Source organism: Filicampus tigris, chromosome 15, assembly GCF_054856515.1.
Source record: "Filicampus tigris isolate MCC_2025a chromosome 15, RoL_Ftig_1.0, whole genome shotgun sequence".
NCBI classification, from domain to species: Eukaryota; Metazoa; Chordata; class Actinopteri; order Syngnathiformes; family Syngnathidae; genus Filicampus; species Filicampus tigris.
The window spans coordinates 7,082,167-7,101,491 of record NC_141231.1 but is presented as its reverse complement, the minus strand read 5'-3'; the positions used below and the strand labels follow the sequence as shown (position 1 = coordinate 7,101,491).

The following is a 19,325-nucleotide window of genomic DNA, read 5'->3' as shown; positions in this document are numbered from 1 at the left end:
TGGGGGATAACTGCGTTTAAGTGCATTGTCAGAGAAAACAGCAGCTGCTGTGCATCAGAGGACACGCGTCACGTCTGTGACAGATTGGCTCAGGGTCACCCTCACAGCTAACGCCGAGGCATTAACACCGCACTTTGGTCACAGCTAGTGGCAAATGCGCACGCATTTACTATGCTGAATGTGTAGCACATAAATGGTGTTCATCATTATTTCAAATTTACGTAATGGGCATGATGCAAAGTATAAAAAATACATTTTGCCAACTAGAGGGGGATTGAGTACTTGGGTAATGTGGCTAACTTGACTCATGTATGAAGAAAAAATTATGAAATATACAGGAATAAAGTTGTAATTGTTTTGGGGATAAAAAGATCATTCTGAGAAAAGTATTTTTTTTTTGAGAATACAGTTGTACAAAGTGTTAGATGACTAAAGAATGTCATTATGAGGAAAAGCAATATGACAAATGTATGATTGTTGTACAAACAATTCTCTTGCGAATAAAGTTGTAATATTTTCATCCATCATCCAAATCATCAGGAGGGCTGCGGGCAATCTGGATCCGATCCCGGCAGTTTCTGGGCAGTAGGCGGCGTACACCCTGAATCGGTTGCCAGCCAATCACAGGGCACACACAGGCAAACAAGAATCCACACTCATCATTAAAGGAAAAATCTGAAATATTGGAGAATAAAGTTGTAATTTTTCAAGACAAAAATAATTATGAGATTAAAGTCGTTATTTTTTGGGGAGAGTGGATTATCATGAAGTTGTCTTCCTCCGGGAATAATATAATTCTTTGAGAAACTCATGACTTTAATCCCTTTGTAGTTTGACTTACTTCTTTAATTCCTCCTTTGTACCAAACAGACTAATGAGGCGGGAGAACCATCAGCCTTCTTTTATACCTCATCTCCGTTTCCCACAAACTCCCCTTGAGGTCTTTGAATGCAACCCAAAACTTGAATATGGTATCACACAAACTCAAATCTAAGGCTGAAATCCGCTGCTGTGTCGTTATTTAGAAACATTCACTTTTTTTTCCAAATTCCAGCGTGACTGGAGTTCCCCATTTTTATTTTTGGTAGATTTCCCGTCATACGTACTATTTTTGGTTCCTGCATCAGTGAAACGGTCATACAAGAACCAATGACTCCCTGCAGGCTGCCTCGCCTTTCAGCACACTTTCTTTTTCTGAGCGACACACTCGAATAAGCGACTGTGTGCGAATGTACGTGCGACCTCTGCGACTTACACTGACACAAAAGCCCCAGAAAGATAAGTCATTTGGGAGAGTCAGCATTTTTTCTTCTTTCAGGATCAAATGCTGACCTGGTTATCATTTGTTCTCTATCTGTCCCCTACCCCAAAAAACAAAGAAAAGTCACTTTGTATTTAAAAAAACAAAAAGAGCCATAACAGAGGCTGTTTCAGTCATACAACCCCCATAATAATGTTTAATACTAAAGAGAAGTCTTCAATTTTCTTATTTATTTTTTTTACTTGTTTAGAGGAGTCATAACGGGGGTAGAGCCATTAAGATTTTTACGATAATAAAGTCTGAATTTTAAGGGGATGTTGTACATTTTAAGACAAAAAAGTCCCAAAATTATCGGGACGTTGTGTGATTTAAAAGAAAAAGAAATGCGAAAGGAAATTACATTAGTTCCTGTTTAGTTATTAAATTAATGAAGTTAGAATATAACCCTTAATATGAGAAAAAGTGGGAATCTACATGGCAAAAAATATGTAGTTAACACAAATGTTGAAATATTACAGGGACATAATTTATGAGGCTAACACTAATATTAAAGGAAAAAACATTTTCAATTCTAGTTAAAATGTTAAAAGGTCATAATGTCATGGGGCAAAACTGAAGTCATAATGATCAGAGAAAAATGTCAAAATATTCCGACAATGGTGGTGAAAAATGTGTCATTGTATGAAAATAATTGTACGAGTTATAATGTGGCAAGTCTTATATCACGAGAACAAAGACTACATTTTACGAGAAAGTCCTTATGTTACAAATGAAAACTTGTAATTTCATGTCAACTGAGTTGTAACATTCTTTGTAAAAAAAAAAAAAAAAAAAAAGTAATAATTTCCGAGTGTAACGTTGTAACTGAATAAAAAATGTTATAAAGTCCTCTGAGGACCATACAAAATTATGAAAAAATGTGATTGAATAAATGTTTATGACTACAGTAAATTACAAACATTTGTGAGATATGTTTTTGGGACTTTTTCTAAAACTTTCTCTGTTTGATTTGTTTTTTGACAGGATGACGAATGACCTTGTGGGATGATTTAGTAATAAATGTAATATTATTAATGAACTAATTCCGTAAAGAATATACACAGTAAATGCATATTCAAACCCAAAGGGATATTAATGGACAACATAATTGTATTATTTATTGCATTGATCATTTTGCATACATGCTCATTCATACACAGCGACTCTGATGTTGAAATAAGTTCCGTTATTTCCCAATGGGTCAGACGCGGAAGCGGCAGTGTCTCGTCCGCGGCGTGGATGTATATATTTATACCTTGTATGGAGCCAGATTCCAGCCGACCATGGTGACGCACAAAGCTAAAAAAGGTCCCATTTCCTGGCCCCAGTCAGGAAGCGAAGGAAAGACCTTGGCTCCAAAGGGGGTTGTGCAACGGGGCCCGTGGACGCTTAACCATAATAAACATTTCTTTTCTAAGGGGAGAATAGACGCGGAGGAGAGCTGGGCGGAGGCGAGGAATAAGTGAATGAGAAAACGAGAGAGAGGGGCAGACAAACATGTTTGATATGGAAAAAAGTCTGGGAATGCTGCAGGCAAATAGAAATAGAAACAATGGTGACACTCCGCTGCCTGTTCTTTGGCTTTCAACTATGACCTCAGCATTCTCGCTATTGTTTTTTTGAATCAAAACACAAGAGTTTCTTCATTACCTGGCATAGTAACCGATGAATTTATCGGTGGGATTCAATCGGTTGTTTTGATTTGGTCTCGCAAAATCAGAAAATCATGGCGAAATTGATTCAGTGACGTCGGTAATATTACAAGTAAAAAAAAAAAAAAAGTCATAGAATTACAACAATGTCTTTTTTCATTTTAGAAAACAGTCTCAAGCCTGCCGCACACTGAGCCAGGTCACGACATCGCAACGTCACAAATGTAACAGCCAATCAAAAATGCATATGAGCTTTTACATACACAACTGTGTAGCCACATCACCAAGCTGTGCCAATACAGTATAACAGTGTATGTGGTATCCACTGTATGTATTGCATGTATGTATGTATACATGTGTATGTGTGCATACAGTATATGTGTGTATATAATTGCTTAATGAGGTGCAAAATCCACATTTTGGTCTGCAAACAGTGTTCGTAAATGGGGTCCATTGAGAGTTTGCGTGTCCGCCTGCCAGACAACATGTAGATCAGCTAATATATATATTTTTAGATATATACTGTATATATTGTTTCCACCTTACAGAAAAGTAACGTCTCTACACTGGGCCTGCACACCAACGAGAATCGCAGCAGCAACGTCCATAGCGTCGACTTCCCCGGTGATGACGAGGAGCTGGTGAGGTGGGCCACCATGAAGTTCGGCGGTGTCACTTCCTTCACCACTGTGGAAAATCTTAAAGTGCTGCTCTCCAGACCCACAGAAGGTGAGGATGCCATTCCTAGTAGAATAAAAAGCGTAGAGAACTGGGTTGCCCTCGCCCATGTGAACACAATCATTTCCCCAACAAATCCTCCTTAAGGCGCACTGAGCCACAGAAGAGCTCCGACACGGATCAAGGTGGATGCCGGTGATGCTGCCGGCTGCTTTTTCATCCACTTTCGTTTTTTCTCCTCCATTACTTTGGTGTTGATCTGCAAGGCTCATGTTACATGAGTCCCCACCTGGATTTAAACACGGCGAACAATATGAGACTTCAGTTGGTGTGATTAATGCGGTCGTTAATAGTGTTGATACTCCTTGCAACAAATAGATTTTGGTGTGTGAAAACATCTCTTGGGGGAAAAATAGGTTTTCAAATAATTGGCCTTTTTCATGAAGATTCCTTCTGCCACATTTTATTTTAATCTCCGGACTAGCGGTAGTCTTATTATAACTTGAGCAATTTTTAGGGGTTATGATTTTCTCCTTTTTAACCTGCACAAATTTTCCGCTTTCACTATGGTCTTAGTTTTGGGGAATTTACAGTCATATTTATCACGGGCAACTTTTGTAGTTTTATTATACGTTTATATATCTATATGTCTGTCTGTAGTCTCTTTTAACCTTATCAACCTTTGATGGTTGAGTAAGCCTGATTGTAACCTCTTTAGCTTTACATTGATGAACCTAAACTGTTTTTTAAGAAAAGCGCATATTACGGCTTGGAAGCAAGAGGATTGGACTAGAGCAATGAGAAAAAGTGTTCCAAATTCAATCTGTTCTAGAGAGATAGGGTGGAGGGAAATGGTTGAGGTCTACTGAAGTGGCTTTGTTGAAGATGAACCTATGTCATAAGAAAGGTTTGAGGCAGTCCAGTGAAATACTAGCTCAAAAATGTTAACTTTTCATTGGCTATACAGTGTTATTGATTTTTATTCCCTAAGGATTTGTGGAGTTCAAGGAGCAGGGACAGATTCTAATGTTGCATGATCTGTGCGGGGTGTTGTTGGCCTTCATGCTGTCTTGTGTGCGTGCTTTGGAATGCTGGGTAGAGTAGAAAATTCAAGTTCCCCCAGAGAGAGCAAGAGAGAGATTCGGAATTCACACAGTGTACGGTAACAACAGGAAAATACATTTTAAGCAGCTGCGGGCATTAATATTCTCGATGCCTCCGTTCCTAGATGAGATTCTTACATCTGTGGTCCCTTCTCAATTTTGGAGGACTTCATTTACTGTAGAAAGCTGTATGGAGCTATTGTTTAAGTTTTCATTTAACTTTAGACATGCTGACGACCCTGGGTGCTCCCTTAACTTTTTGTTAGAATTTTATAACAAAGAAGTAAATTGTCAAAAATATATAGTAAATGTAACAGTAATTAAAAAAAAAAAATCAACATTCTGCAAATCTGAAAATGTATTCAAATAAACATCTGCTTAAAGATGCTTCAACAAAGTTAAGAGTTAAATTTTTTTTATTAGATTTTGATGCCAATATTTTTCTTTTTTTTTGACTGAAAATGAATATCGGCTCCAAATAATCGGTATCGTCCCTGGAAAAAAAACAACATATCGGTCTATCTCTCATAATTGATGTAGGAATGTCCTTCTGGCCGTCAATCAACAAGTGAGCATTCCTACCTTTCTTGTATGACATCAAGGATTATACAAGCATGTTTTGTTTTATTATGTTGAAATGTCAATAAGTGCACTCGAATTCCAAAATAAGGTACTTGTGCAGGAACAAAAGGCGGTTCTCTGGAATGCGCGCTACACGGCGAAGATCCATCAGAGAAGCACTTCATGAAGATTGAAGCCGCGCCCTTGACGTCTTCATTCAAATCCTGCTCCCCGCCACCGGAGCCGGAGAAACAGCAGCTACGCGGCCCCACTGCCAACGACGAGGATGTCGCACCGGAGCTTCATATCATCAATATCCTAGAGGATGCCAATATTCGGTAGGCGGCGAAATAATATATTGCTCTGCTCCTCCTCAGGTGTGAACATCTTTAATCTTTCATTTTTGGCATTTCAGCAACGTGTCAGTTCGCATGGACACAAAGAAGTCCAGCGTGTTCCTGAGGGGTCCTCGGGGCACCACGTGGACCTTCCTCAACCCACAGCACACCAAGTTCTGTGTAGGTCTTGGCCCCCTTGCATTATTTACACGACCTGTCCCAGTGTCATGACTAATTCACTGGACCTGCCTCCACACCCCTCTCCAGTCCAACAATGAGATTGTGCTGCCCGCCATGGCCCACAGAATTCAGCCCTTGTTTGAGCTGAGCAGCGACCAGGCCGAGGACGTGCAGAGGAAGGCTCTCGATTATTTTAAGGCTGACGCGTTCACCAGCTACACGGAAATGAGGCCCGAGGCCTCCCAGTTGTTGCTGGTGCTCGGTCGAGACAGTCCAGCAGGTAAGGGAAATAGAGCGGCCTGCGCTCTATTTGACCTCAGTTCACATTGGGCAATGTTCGGCGTACAACCGCGCGCTTTTCTGGCTCTACGTGTTCTCCCGCCCACTCCAATCTGTCGTTTGCGCACCCATTAGCCAGGTGCGCAACCTGGGTGGAGCCACCCTAAAATGCGCTGTGATGCGCGCATTCTCCTTTGTACATATTTAAGCACTTTTTCTTTTTCACCTTCATAGGCTGAAGTAACTAAAGTGAACTGCCCGACAGCAGTTAACTCGTGATGATAGTGTTTTTCATATCCATTGGCAAAAAAAAAAAAAAAAATCAGTGCCTGTGGACTTTTTTTCACCTACGAGGGGCTTTTCCACTTGGCTTGGAGTGTTTTGAAATTTGGCTCCCACTACAGTCATTGTAATGGTGCAATGGTGAGTTAGATATCGAATCATTTGTTTTTATTTGCTTTTATGTTGGTCGTCAAATACATTAAAGTGATTTGCACGGTCTATGGTGCGATGAAATTTGCAGGGCACCGATGGTCTACAGAATGGCGGGCAGACGTTTTTTTTCTTCATGGACCGCCAGACATTCAGTATTGAATCATAAGCACAGTATTCGGATTAAATTACTCACGTTTGATTTATTTCACACGAATTGAAAAAAAATCGTCAAAATGTAGCGACGACATATTCGATATGAAAAGTATTTTCATATTTAAAGTGTGCTATATTTCCCAAGCGGATTTGTATACCATTCTCAAGTCTTAGCAAAACTCAATGATCCATTATTTACAGCCATCCTCAAACTTCAATGAGTCATGCCTGGACGGAGAATGTACATAGCTGGATGATGTACAAGCCAGGCATGTAAAAGAAAAAAAAAAAAAACACATATAGAATAATATGGCCTATAATGGATAAATGCCTCTCTTCACATATAACTAGAGAATTTACAAGATAACTGACTGTCAAGATTATTAACTAAATAAACTAAGGAATTAGCCAACAAACTAACCAGCTTACTAGCTGATTTTTCAACTAAAAGAAGTAATGAATAAATGAGCCAAGAGGCTACCGAAGCAACTGGCGAACTTGCTAAATAACTAAATGAACTAAATGAAATAAATTAGAAAGATGAACCAACCAACAAGCAAACTGACTAAATAGCTCACTACCTAGATAGCTAGTTTATTTAGTTAATTAGCTAGCGTGTTGTACCTCACATTCTGCGATTTTTTTTTTTTTTTTTTTTTTTTAAAGGTAAAAAAACCCCACAAAAATAAATGTTCATATGTAAATGCAATTTGGAGATATATGCTTTTTTGGGCCAATGACTTTTACTTTTTAAAAGTATTATTTGATGAAAACTGATTAAATACAGCATTATAAAAGCCCCCCAGGTTCATATTTGTGCTCCCCATCCAAAGGGGATGAAAAACTAGCAACATTTGATACTGTACATGACTATACTCTAATACATGCTGTCTCTGTGCCTCAGTGACAGAAACCGTAACAGATGCCGTGCTGCCAACCACGGCGGCGCCTCATCAGATGCCACTGCTGATGCAACTCTACACATCGCCTGATTACCGCTCACCCATGGACCCCAATACCAAGGTGCAGTGCGACAAGAAAATCTATGCCGAGGTAGGAATAACAACACGTCCCGGACAGTCTGAATGAAGTTGTAGGTTGCAAATAAGAGATCCAATGGCACCCAAAGGAATGCGGACCGTGGTTTTGATTGATCTTCACTAAAATGTTGTGGGTTGTCTCCTTGTTTTTCGGAATTGGTCGGATAGTTTTATGTTAGCTCCCGAACTAACTTTCACTAAAGCATATTTTTCCAGTTGCTCTTAAGTCATTTTTCTTTATGCACTTTCAAGGCACAGCGACTCTCCTGTCTAGGCTTCTGACACACCCACCTGCATTAGTGGTGAACACTCAGCCACCAAATAGGTGTTTTCCATTGAATTGTGAGGATGCGTGCAAGTTTCAGATTGTAGAGATTTCCTGAGATTTGAATTCCATAGAGATCCATTTGGAATATATTTCACACTTTGAATTTGAAATTGACTTGCTCGTGGCTTTGGTTATATACCCATTGTCCCCTTTGACGTGCACGGCTCATATAACGGGCTACCTTGAAAGATCATATTTATTTGCGTTCTGTATTTCTAGTAATTTAATCAGAAGAGTGTGCTCATGCCTGGATGTATATTTGGAGCTGTTCCATTAGTTGAAAAAGTAAGGCGGCCGTTGTTTAAGCATTGCCTACCAATGCTTCACACGATCTCACAGCTGGCACATGTCAAGTAAAACCAAATGATTCAAAACCTAACTCACCATTAGGGACTGCATTTTTTTTTTGTGAGCTGCGCTTTTAGACAAACTCCGAGCCACCAACACGAGACAGCAGCTGCTCGATCACGCGGCCGCCGCAGGCGGAGCACGGAAGCAGTTGATTGAATCAAAACGTGCAATATGATGTTTCTCCTTTAAGAAGCACTCACTAGTCCTTAGTACAGCCTCCTGAGCGCGCAAAAGGAAAGATGCTTAAGGCTAAGTTCACACCGCAGGCAAATGCGACTCAGATCGGATTTTTTTGCTCATATGCGACCTGTATCAATTTTTTTTTTTTTTTTAAATGACAGTTTGAGTGGCTAAATTCCATTTTTTTTTCAAATGCCACCTGAGCCACTTCCATATGTGTCCTAGATCGCATATGTATCAAATTTTTTCCAGTGCAACGGCAGTCTGAACGGCCAGGTCGCATATAACCGACATTGACGTCATCCGCAGTCCAAAATATGCTCCACGTGGGCGGACAGAGAGTGCTGGGAGATCAAATCTGTAAAGTTGCTTTGAGTAACAGCATTAACTTAATATTTGAATTTAATTTAGTCTCACTTGAAACATGAAGCATTTAAGTGGACATCTATACTGATTGTCGTAATTCAGCCTCGTAGATCGGTTGATTTTTTTTTTTTTAATTTTTTTTTTTTTTTTGCGCACGGCAGTGGCGTGACGTCATCTTTATTGACGTCTCCAGGAAATGAGATCCAAAAGCCTTGCCTCATCATTACCCCCAAATACTGTATTTCTACCTCCACTGTAGAAATGACCTTTATAATGAAATATGAATGCTTACACCAAAAAAAAGGATTTTACCCAAAAATCGTAATTGAGCATTTAGTCCTGCGGTGCGAACCTAGCCTAAGTTTCTGGGAGAATATGCGCCCCACGGGATTTGACACAGGACGCCCTGTCGCTCCAATCAGAGTGCGTACACTTCATGAAAGTGCGTAACTGACAGTTAAGAATCTGCGCAGCCCAAAAAGTGCGTAGCAGCATGCCTTTTTTTACTTGCACCCAGAAGAATATGCCCCCAAATGAGCTAACAAATGCACCGAAAAGCTAAGTATTAAACAAATGCAATAAAAAGCTTTAAAAAACCACACATACACGCTAAGTAACTAGCCAATTAACCAGCTGACTAATAAATGAACTGATGTTCAAACCAACTAACAAGCCAAATAAATAAAAATGAAAATAAATGATGTCAGGGATGTCACAAATAAAATTAAAGAATTAATCAACCAACAAGGCAACTAACTAAATAAAGTAACAAAAAATCAAACAAACAAGTAAGTAAGTAAATGAATGAATGGATTAAAGCAGGGGTGCCCAAGTTCGGTCCTCGAGATCCCCTATCCGGCCTGTTTTATGCTTCCCTCCAACACACCTGATTCAAATGATCATAATCGTTATCGGGCTTCTGCAAAGCATGCTGATGAGGTGATCATTTGAATCGGGTGTGCCGGAGGAGGGAGAAGTCAAAAACAGGCTCTTGAGGTACGGGCTCGTTTCAAGAAACAAATGAAAGAAAGTGATTACCAGTAACTAAAGTGAGCAATTATTTTCTTGGCACTTAGCTGCATCTGTGAGTAATTCTGAATAATTTAGGGTAAGAATTATGCGATTGTTCCCCTGTTTAATGTCATAAGGATTTTATTTTTGTTTGTTTTCTTGATCTTTTGTCAGATTTCGGGCCGCGCTCTGGGCGACATTGTCCTGAGCATCAAAGTGATGAGCTGCGTCGTGCGCGCCAAGGGCTCCTGCCCCGTTGTACAGGAGCTCCGCTTCATACCAGAGTTCTGCTCCTCCAATTTATGCCCCAACAGCACACGACTGAGCTTCTCCTTGGATCAGCTGCAGGAACTCAGCTCCACCAATTGGGACCTGGAATGTTCTGTGAAATTGTGCTACAGCGAGGTAACAACTCAAAAGACGCTCTACTTTTTAAAAGCACAAGGACGTGAGCGCTCACGAAATCTCTGGTGTGAAATGTATTTCATCACACGCTGTCTGATTAAATAAATGACCAACATGGAGGTTGCCAGGGCAGGATTAAGGCTCATTAAAGGCTCACACACAGAGCAACTCAGTCGACTGCTTTTCTTTTGCTGCTCACCAGAAATGCGGCGATGGAGGACGAGTGAAAAGGAACTTGGAGGTCACCCAGCCTTGTCAACAAACACTCAGTGAGTTCAGCTTAATCCCCAACATTTGTTCTACTCACTGCTTTCATTAGACACCTATTAAAGATAATATTTCGCGTCAGTTAGTGTTCCAGGAGACATGTGGGCAACCAGGTGGGTTTATGGAACGCGGAATAGTGCAACTTCTGCATGGTCTTACCACTTCTCTGCTTTTCTGCATAGTTGTTTTTATTTTATTTTAAAACAACACTCATTTATTTATTGTATTTGTATGTTTTTATTTTATTTTTACATGGCCATATCTCTTTCTCATGGTTTATTATTATGGGACTGCTGCGAAGCGAGCATTATCACCATTATTATTATTTTCATTATTATAGTTAAGCTTTTAAATCTGCTTAATATTTCGCCTTATTTATTTTGAGAATTGTTTGTTTTTGATATATATATTTTTTTTTTTTCTCCCCATTGAAAACGAACCTTATTTTCTTGTTGTTTATTCAGGGCCTGCTATGAAGCAAGCAGTACCACCATCAGTGGTTGTTGTTACAAATAGTAACAAGTACTGCTTGTTATTATTATTATTATCTTGCTCATCATCTTATTTTAATTTCAGAGGCTTACACATTTGCTTATTTTTTTCCATTTATTTTTTTCCGATTCAAAAGAAACCTTATTCCCTCATTGTTTGTATAAATGACTATAATTTGATTTATTTAGTTTTCGTTCTTTTAAAGATTTGTTTTTGTTTCTGTATTTTTTTTATTTGTTCCTTTTTGACATTTAAAACTGACATTTGTTTTCTTTTTAGATATTTTTTTCTAAATGGATGAAATATTCGTTTTCTTTTTTCTTTTTTTTTAAAATTTGATGTTACTTTATTTTTCATTTTCCCCCCCCGTTTTATATGCTATTAAAACGTTCAAAAACAGTACTATCGTTTTTTTTAATGTTACTCTTGAAACACTGAAAATACTTTTTTTAAATCATTACAGTATTGTAACGTATGGATGGATTCTTGCAATACATTAAGAAAATTTGTTTAGCTTTTGTACTTGTTTTGGGTTTATGCCATTCATGTTTTTCCATATTTAAAAAGTGCATTAGTTGCATAAATACGACCAGTGCAATGTAGAAATACACTTTCTTGGTGAGTAGTTAACTATTTTGTCTCTGAATGGCCAGTTTTTTTTCTCGCTCTGTGTCCTCAGAGTTTGGGTGGCTATTGTTTCTTTGAGTGCACCAGAAACTGCGTGCAGGCGGTCGTCATAGCAGTGAACTCAGGATGCCGCCTTGCAAGTGGGTGCGGAGCCGAGAGGGGGCGGGTTGTGGGGGCTCGTCCTCTAGGAAGGACTGCAGCCTGACCTTGTGGCCACAATCACAAGTAACGACTCTCAGGGGACGCGGCCCGGAGGCCTTTGTGTTTTCCACGGGGGGTTTTGACCGCGCCGCTGTCCAAACACCGGCGCTGGGCCTCCAGCTATTGTCGGCCCATTGGACGGCCATTACTCAAGCGCACAGAAACACTTGGATGATTCCAACGGTGGAATCATGCGAGGAAGTGGAGGCTGATTAACACTTATTTAGAAATATTCCTTCTCCCGGGAACTGTATGTTCCAAAATCGCACAATTCCATAACATTGGTATACACTAGTATGTGTAAATGAATGATAAAGTTGTGTATGTGAATGTATTACAGCAAATATGTTAAAAAACACACGCACACACATAGTTGCCTTGGAAAACTCATGCCTACATGACAACTAATAAAATAATGTAGGTATATGTACTGTAGGTAGAAAATCTGGTACTAAAAAAAATTGAAAGGCCTAGCTACATGGCCAAATAGAAGTTGTATCTGGTTTTCTAAACAAAAGGGAATTGGTAGTTGTTTTTCTGTGAAAACCTGAACATTTATCTGTTTGTTCACAATATTGGGGAAAAAGCAATACTTAGTAATTCTGTGTGTGACAAAGTAACCCCCCCCCCAAAAAAACAAGAAAATCCATAATGTTTTGCTAAAAATGAGTTGGCTGTTTTTGATTTAAAAATTATGGAAGTCATAGGTGATTTTTGCAAAACAAAGAAATCTGACATTGATAGTCCCCCGAATCCACTATTAAAAAAAAAAACCTTGCTGTTTATCAGAACAATGATTAAAAATGATATTTTTTAGTTTTAATGGAAAACAAAGTCATATTTGCTTTTCCCTAAAAACAAAGAAAATAAATAATTGGATTTTTTTTCAATGGGCTAAAAGTTGTAGCTGTTTAAAATAAATCTGGAAAGTCAAACTGTATTTATTAGTTTCCATGAAAAATGACGCAAACATATGCGTTGTTTTCCCCCAAAGCACTTTGTTTCACACACACACACACACACACACAAAAGAAGAAAAACAACGAAAAGAAATTGGGGGGTTCGTGTCCCAGTGCTGGCGTCTGCTGTCACGTCATCCTTTTCCACCTGCTCCTGCTTCCTGCTGCTGTTTGTTCAGCTTTGCCGTCTAAGCGCACCAACTGACACAGCCACCAAATTACAGACGATTGATGTCACTGTGGCCCAATTTAGTATGATTTCCTTTCTCCTGACTCGTCTCTCTGGGTGTAGTAACACCAAGCGTCCACAAGAAGTCACTATTGCAGTCAACACTATTGTATAGTTTCTTTCAGTTCATTTTTTTGCTATTTCAACACAAATGTTTAGCAATGTGGTATTGATGAGCATTACATTATTGATTTCAACATTGTCAAAAAAGTTCCTTACTAAGGATTGTGTTTTTTCCTCAGAATGGGAAATCTATTTCCTTCTCTTTATCAGAAAGACAACGAAAAGTCATGAATGTCTTTGGGCAATAGAGAAAGGAAAATCTTTCCCCCCCGAAAAGACATCATGTTTCATGTTTATCTCACATGTGCATGCGGCTTTCAGCTTTCAATCTAAAATGGTGGTGCTGTTTGCAAAGCATGTTTGTATTTTTAGGCGCTAAAAAGTAGTTACAAAAACTTCCAAAAATGTTTTGTGTCCTTCCCTTTAACCCTCAATAACAAAATTGCATCCGTATTGCGACGTAGCTAATTTGGTCTGACGTTTCCAATTTTGTTTTCTTCAGTTGTGTGAATCCATTCAGCTGTATTGAAGCAGCTGGAATAAAACTGACTTTGGCAGTCTGACATCATGTTTGCCACATTTTGCCTCCAGGGTGTTCACTGTGACTGTCAACATAGTCTACTAGTGTGTGCGTACCAATAGAGCTGAAGATCTTTGGAAAAGGTTCAGTGCTGTCGTTTCTGTTGAAGGTTGCATCATGTCTTTTTTCTTGTGTGTGTTCCAGACACTCCCTGCTTTGATTTTGGCCTCCCCGCCATCCTGGGCATCGCCTTCGGAGGCTTCCTGATAGGAGTGTTACTAATTGGAGTGCTGTGGTTCATCAAAATTAAAACAGGTAGGCCGCTGTTTCATAAGCTTAACAATACAACTAGGTGCTTTCATAAATAGTTTGTTTGACTCGTAGAAAGCGTGCTTGTTTGTTCGCCCATTGGCTAACAAGCGACAATCAACCTGTACCATTTTTTTTTATGGTAGGGCAGGATAGTTTTTATTTCATTCAATTTAAATGATTTTCCTAAAAAAAAAAAAAAAAAAGTCATATTCATTGTTTTCTCCCCAAATAATTTGTTGTCCATTACAAAATGACCTTGTAAATATGTGAAATTCAAGCCTCTTGCATTTTCATTCTGCGACATCCGCACCTATGCTGCATTGCATTTTTGCACATATTGAAGCCTTGAATAAGCGTTACCCTTATCCCTTTATCATTTTTATTGTCTCATGTTATTTTCACAAGTCTTGGGACTTACTGAGCTAACTTGGGATCTCGGGGATTGTATTTTGTGCAATGTCATGTGGAAATGTGTGTTGGTAAGACAAAAAAAAAAAGTCCTATCTTTGTAGCCTTGAATTTTAAGGAAAGGAGAATTCCTTGAGTCATCCTTCAAAACTCAACTTTAAATATAACTTGAAAGGACAACGAGAAAATACATGAAAGTAAAATAAGAATAAAGAGAAGACTTTGAAAAAATAAACACCGGCGCATAGCGCATTTCACAACAGCTGCAGCTGTAACAAAGCACTTTACATTTAACATAAAATAGCAATAATACAACAACAAAGACAGAGAAAGCAATAAAACACAACTTAATGATGCTAAAACATATACAGTAGACACCGGAAAACAGCAGAATAGTGTCAGTTTCATGTTGGGTCAAAACCAAAGAAAAAAAATGCGTCTTTAAATGAATTTTGAAAATGGACAGAGAGAGGGCTTGCCTAACATTAAATGGACAGAAAAAGGCTCGATCCCTTCTGAGGCTCCGCTTAGTCCTCGGCACCTCCATTAGCGACTGCTCCGCAGACCTGAGGCATCGGGCAAGTACGTAGGGGTGGAGGAGTTTAGAGAGGTGCGCTGGGGCGAGGCCATTTAAAGATTTGAAGACAAATAGAAGTATCTTAAAATGAACTCTAAAATGCACTGGGAGCCAGTGAAAGGGAGGCCAGAATTGGGGTTATGCTCTTCCAATTTTTTAGCACCATTTAACACCACCTCACTTGTTTGGGTGCCAGGTGGCGTTAACAACGTTATGCCGTTCTGTTTGATTCAGGCTACCCGACCGGACTGGACATGGCCTCTTCCCTATCTTCCGGCTGTCCCTGCTCAGGAGCCAAGCAGCAGCCCGTGTCGTCAAACCCTTCTGCCTCGGAGAACAGCAGCGCTAACGCGAGCATCGGAAGCACCCAGAGCACGCCAACTAGCAGCATGGCGTGAGATTAGGGCGCGCGGACCACCACCACCAACAACAGAGACTGAATCGCCCGCCCCTCTTAAAGTTAGTTATGGGTTTATTTTTTTTTATTCATAAAGAGGCAACCCCCCAACCCCCCCGTTTTCTTTTTTTTTTTTTTTTTTAATTAAAACTCGTCATCTTTGACATACAAGCCTGGAATTGATGCAATCGCGCTGTTTGTATTGCTGGCTGGCGGCGGTGTCTAATAGATGGCGTGTGACGCTCACCTCTGCGGTCGCCTTTTAAAGTGCAGCTTCCAGACAGGAAGTTAAAGAGGGCAAGAGGAAAAGAAAAACAAATTGGCTCCGAGCAACAGGAAAAACAAACCCTGTCCCCCCCTGAGGGCCAGCAGGAAATTCACCGCATTCCTCCGCCAATTGTGACGGTTGCGATCGCCGGCGCAATCAAAGTCGGGATGGCTGGAGATGAAGAAAAAGACAGACGTGGAAAAAGGCTAGCTGCTTGTTTACAAATGGTTAGCGAAACCCTGAAACAAGAATCTGTCTCCATATTTCCCCTTGCTCTTTACAACATATTCAGTGCTAATAACACCGAATAGCTCCTAGATGGGATATGAAGTGAAAAGACCAACATGGAAAAAAAATGTATTTCTGCTTGCTCCATCCTATCGGTTAGTGTTACTTCTAATACGCTTCCCAAAAGAGGTATTTGCCATATGTTTCCATGCGGCTGTTACAATCAATTTGATGCTAATTATGCTGGTATGCTACTGTATTTGCTTATTCGGAGGCAGGGAATGAAGAGACCAACATAAAAATAAGTTTTCTACTGTGTCTAAACAAGAAAATGTTAAAAATGCTCCCAGAAAGTGGTATTTGTGTCAATATTCCCTGTAGTTCTTTACAAGAAACTTGACTTTCATTGCTAACATAACTTGTATTAGCTATTTGGTAGGAAATGAAGCAAAAAGACAAACGTGGAAAAAAGATAGCTGGCTGTGTCCAAACAGTTAGCGAAAGGTCTTCAACACAACCTGAAATGGATATATGCCTCCATATTTCCCCTTTGTCAAATTTGACATTAAGTACATACTGCTCATATTAGCTAATAATGAGACCCAAAAATATCGCTAGCTGTGTCCAATAATGTAGCAAAATGCCTAAAATCCTGTCTGAAAAATGCATCAGTCTCCATATTTTCTGCCTACGGCTAGCAGCTCTGTTATTAGGTTATTGGGTGACAAGTAATGTAACGTAAAGACAAATTTGAAAAAAGTAAAAAAAAAAGAAATAGCTGCATCTAAACAGATAACAAAACATTTTTAAACGGTCCCTGACAGAGGTACTGTATACTCTATCTATATATCTGGTCACCATTTTTTACAAATTTGATGGTAACTGCTAGCAGCTCTTATTTTAGCTTATTGAGAATTTGGTGATGGCGGTAAAAGACTGACGTGGGGGGAAAAGTGTTGTTCTACTAGCTGTGTGCAAACAGTTAGCGAAAAATATAAAACACTCTATAGTTCCTGTTGCCCTTAATGACAAACTTGATGCTAACTGCAAACAGCTCTTGTATTAGCCTCACGGGATACTTAGCAGACTGGCAGATGTGTAAAAAATATATATGATATAACTGCGCCCAAACAGTTAGCAAAACATCACTTAGCCCTGCTAAAAATTATCCCTTTAGCGAGGGAACTGTCTCCATGTTTCCCGTCGCCGCCTTGAACAACTTTGATATTAGCCTTTCTTGCTGAAAAAAACCCAATCAAGAACTACCCACTGAATTAGTCTGGATGCTCCGAAATTAGTAATCTGTTTGACAACAGTAGGAAATGTAGCATTTGTCAGCTAGCACAACATTGTCCTAGCTAGGACAGAACATTGATGTTGCCTCAAAGATGCTGGACAGAAGCTGCAAATCGAATCGGTGTAAATGTATCTTAAACCTTTTTTACTTCCCACCCCAATTACTGTATTACACAAATGTATAATTGCAGGCAATGTAAAAAAGAGAAAAAAAAAGAAAAAAATAGTTTGTCGCCTATTATTGTTTCAGACATAACATGATTTTAATGTATTATATTCATATAGTAGAGCAGTAATTTCCCGCTGGTTTCTTTCACCAGTTCCTTCTCCCTGATGTGTGATTTCCATAGCAACACTGCATTATGTGTCCAATTGATGTCATTGTCAAATTAATCCTCTGTCCAATGAAAAGCATTCATCTCCTTTTTTCTCACCTTTTGTGTATATCAAAAATGCTAAAAAAAAGTCCTGTTTCTTGTTTTTCCAAAAACAATTTACAATGGTCAGTTTTCTGAAAAACAATGAAAAGTAATCTTTTTAATTAAGAATGACAAGTAACATTTGCCCTGTTTTCACAAAAACAACGAAAAAATGTGTTCTGAAAAAAAGCAATTTAATTTACAGTCATACATAACAAAAGTCACAGTTGTCATTTTTTGGAAAGAAGTCAGTTATGATATGGTAAAATTAAAAATATATGAATTAAAAAAAAGACAGCGTTGTTTATTTTAAAATCAAGTTATACATTTTTTTTCCTGGAAAAAAAACAAACAAATGTCCAAGTGTTTGTTTTTGAAGGAAAAACAAACAAAATACATATTTTTCCCTATAAAACAGTCTTACTTGTTATTGTTCCAAATAACAAAAGACTTTTTCATAGTTTTTCATTTCATTTTAGTTTTTCCAACAATTGTCATGTTTAGTTGTTTTGGGCGGAAAACAAAGACATGTCATATTTTGCTTTTCCAGCAACAACAAATAGGCTTATTTGTCTGAAATAAAACATAACAAATGTATCTAACAGTAAGTTAAAAAGAAAAAAAATTTTTACAAACTTTTCATTGGACAGTGTTGATTGTTTGGATTTCTCCTCTACTTTGAAATGCGAGCTGAGGCTCCACCCCTCATAGTTGTGTATTTTTGTGTTTTCTGTATGTGTTCATGTGAATGTGGATCAGAGAGGGCCAGTACAAATCACTTGAGTATTTGTGCAATATTTGGCGGGGCAACAACGCACTGTTGTCGCTCCGCTTTTTTAATGTATTCAAATCAAACCGTTTGATTTCCTGTCTTCATTTAAATCGTTTATACAGAGCTAAATTGTGCTGCTGATGAATCATCACATCCTGTATCAATATGTATTATAGAAGGATTGCAGGAGCAATATATCGTCACCATATTCCCAACCATTGTATGTAATGTCTATATCGTTTTTTTTAATGTACAAGTGTATGATAACTTTTCTCCCTCCATTTTGAAGAATTGGGACCAACTCTCCATGAAAGCACTGACCAAATGCACAATGTTTAGTTTTTTGTAGTTTTTTTTTTCTTTCTTTTCTAAATAGTTACTGTATTCTTCATTTGACTTTGGCTCCCATACTGACATAAGCAACAAAAAAGTGCCCATTTGTTGGGACTGTAGTCCATGGACTGTGTATTATATTGTCTGTGAAGGAATACACATTTTTAATGAAAATTACATGAATAAAGTGAATTGGACTTTATGAATAAAATGTCATCCTTTTACACAATGCTGGTGAAGTGCAGGGGAGATTTGGACATTAAAATACAAATTCCAAATAGGAAATATGCATAACATTAAAGAATGTGTGACAAAGAAAGAAGACTGCAGCTGTGCAAAAGCAGAAAAAGACGCACAGATTGAGAATTTTACAATCAGAAAACGAGACTGTTCAGAAGCCTGAAAAAGAGGCACCAAGTGAGAATTTCTGATAAACACACAACCGCAGCTTTGCAAGTTTAAAAAGAACCATCGACAGAATATTTGTGACAAGGAAATGACACTGTGGCTGTGCAAAAGTGTTTTTTTTTTGTGGCTATTTTCTTTGTGGTGGGTTGTTAGTGTCTTTAAAAGAAGTCAACACCAAAATGTTATTTA

The 19,325-nt window shown here is 38.8% G+C and overlaps 1 protein-coding gene across 1 annotated transcript in view; it reads left to right on the top strand.

Annotated features, from left to right (window-relative positions):
• The window catches only part of eng (endoglin), a 50,023-nt gene extending 31,093 nt beyond the window's left edge, over window positions 1-18,930 (top strand). Inside the window, exons 5-13 of the mRNA XM_086054255.1 lie at window positions 3,501-3,681; window positions 5,416-5,632; window positions 5,710-5,812; window positions 5,900-6,092; window positions 7,584-7,732; window positions 10,130-10,360; window positions 10,563-10,629; window positions 13,923-14,033; window positions 15,250-18,930. Coding sequence (XP_085910381.1) covers window positions 3,501-3,681; window positions 5,416-5,632; window positions 5,710-5,812; window positions 5,900-6,092; window positions 7,584-7,732; window positions 10,130-10,360; window positions 10,563-10,629; window positions 13,923-14,033; window positions 15,250-15,413 — 1,416 coding nt within the window. The 3' untranslated portion in view covers window positions 15,414-18,930. The remainder of the gene's footprint in view (window positions 1-3,500; window positions 3,682-5,415; window positions 5,633-5,709; window positions 5,813-5,899; window positions 6,093-7,583; window positions 7,733-10,129; window positions 10,361-10,562; window positions 10,630-13,922; window positions 14,034-15,249) is intronic.
• The last annotated feature ends 395 nt before the right edge of the window (window positions 18,931-19,325 follow it).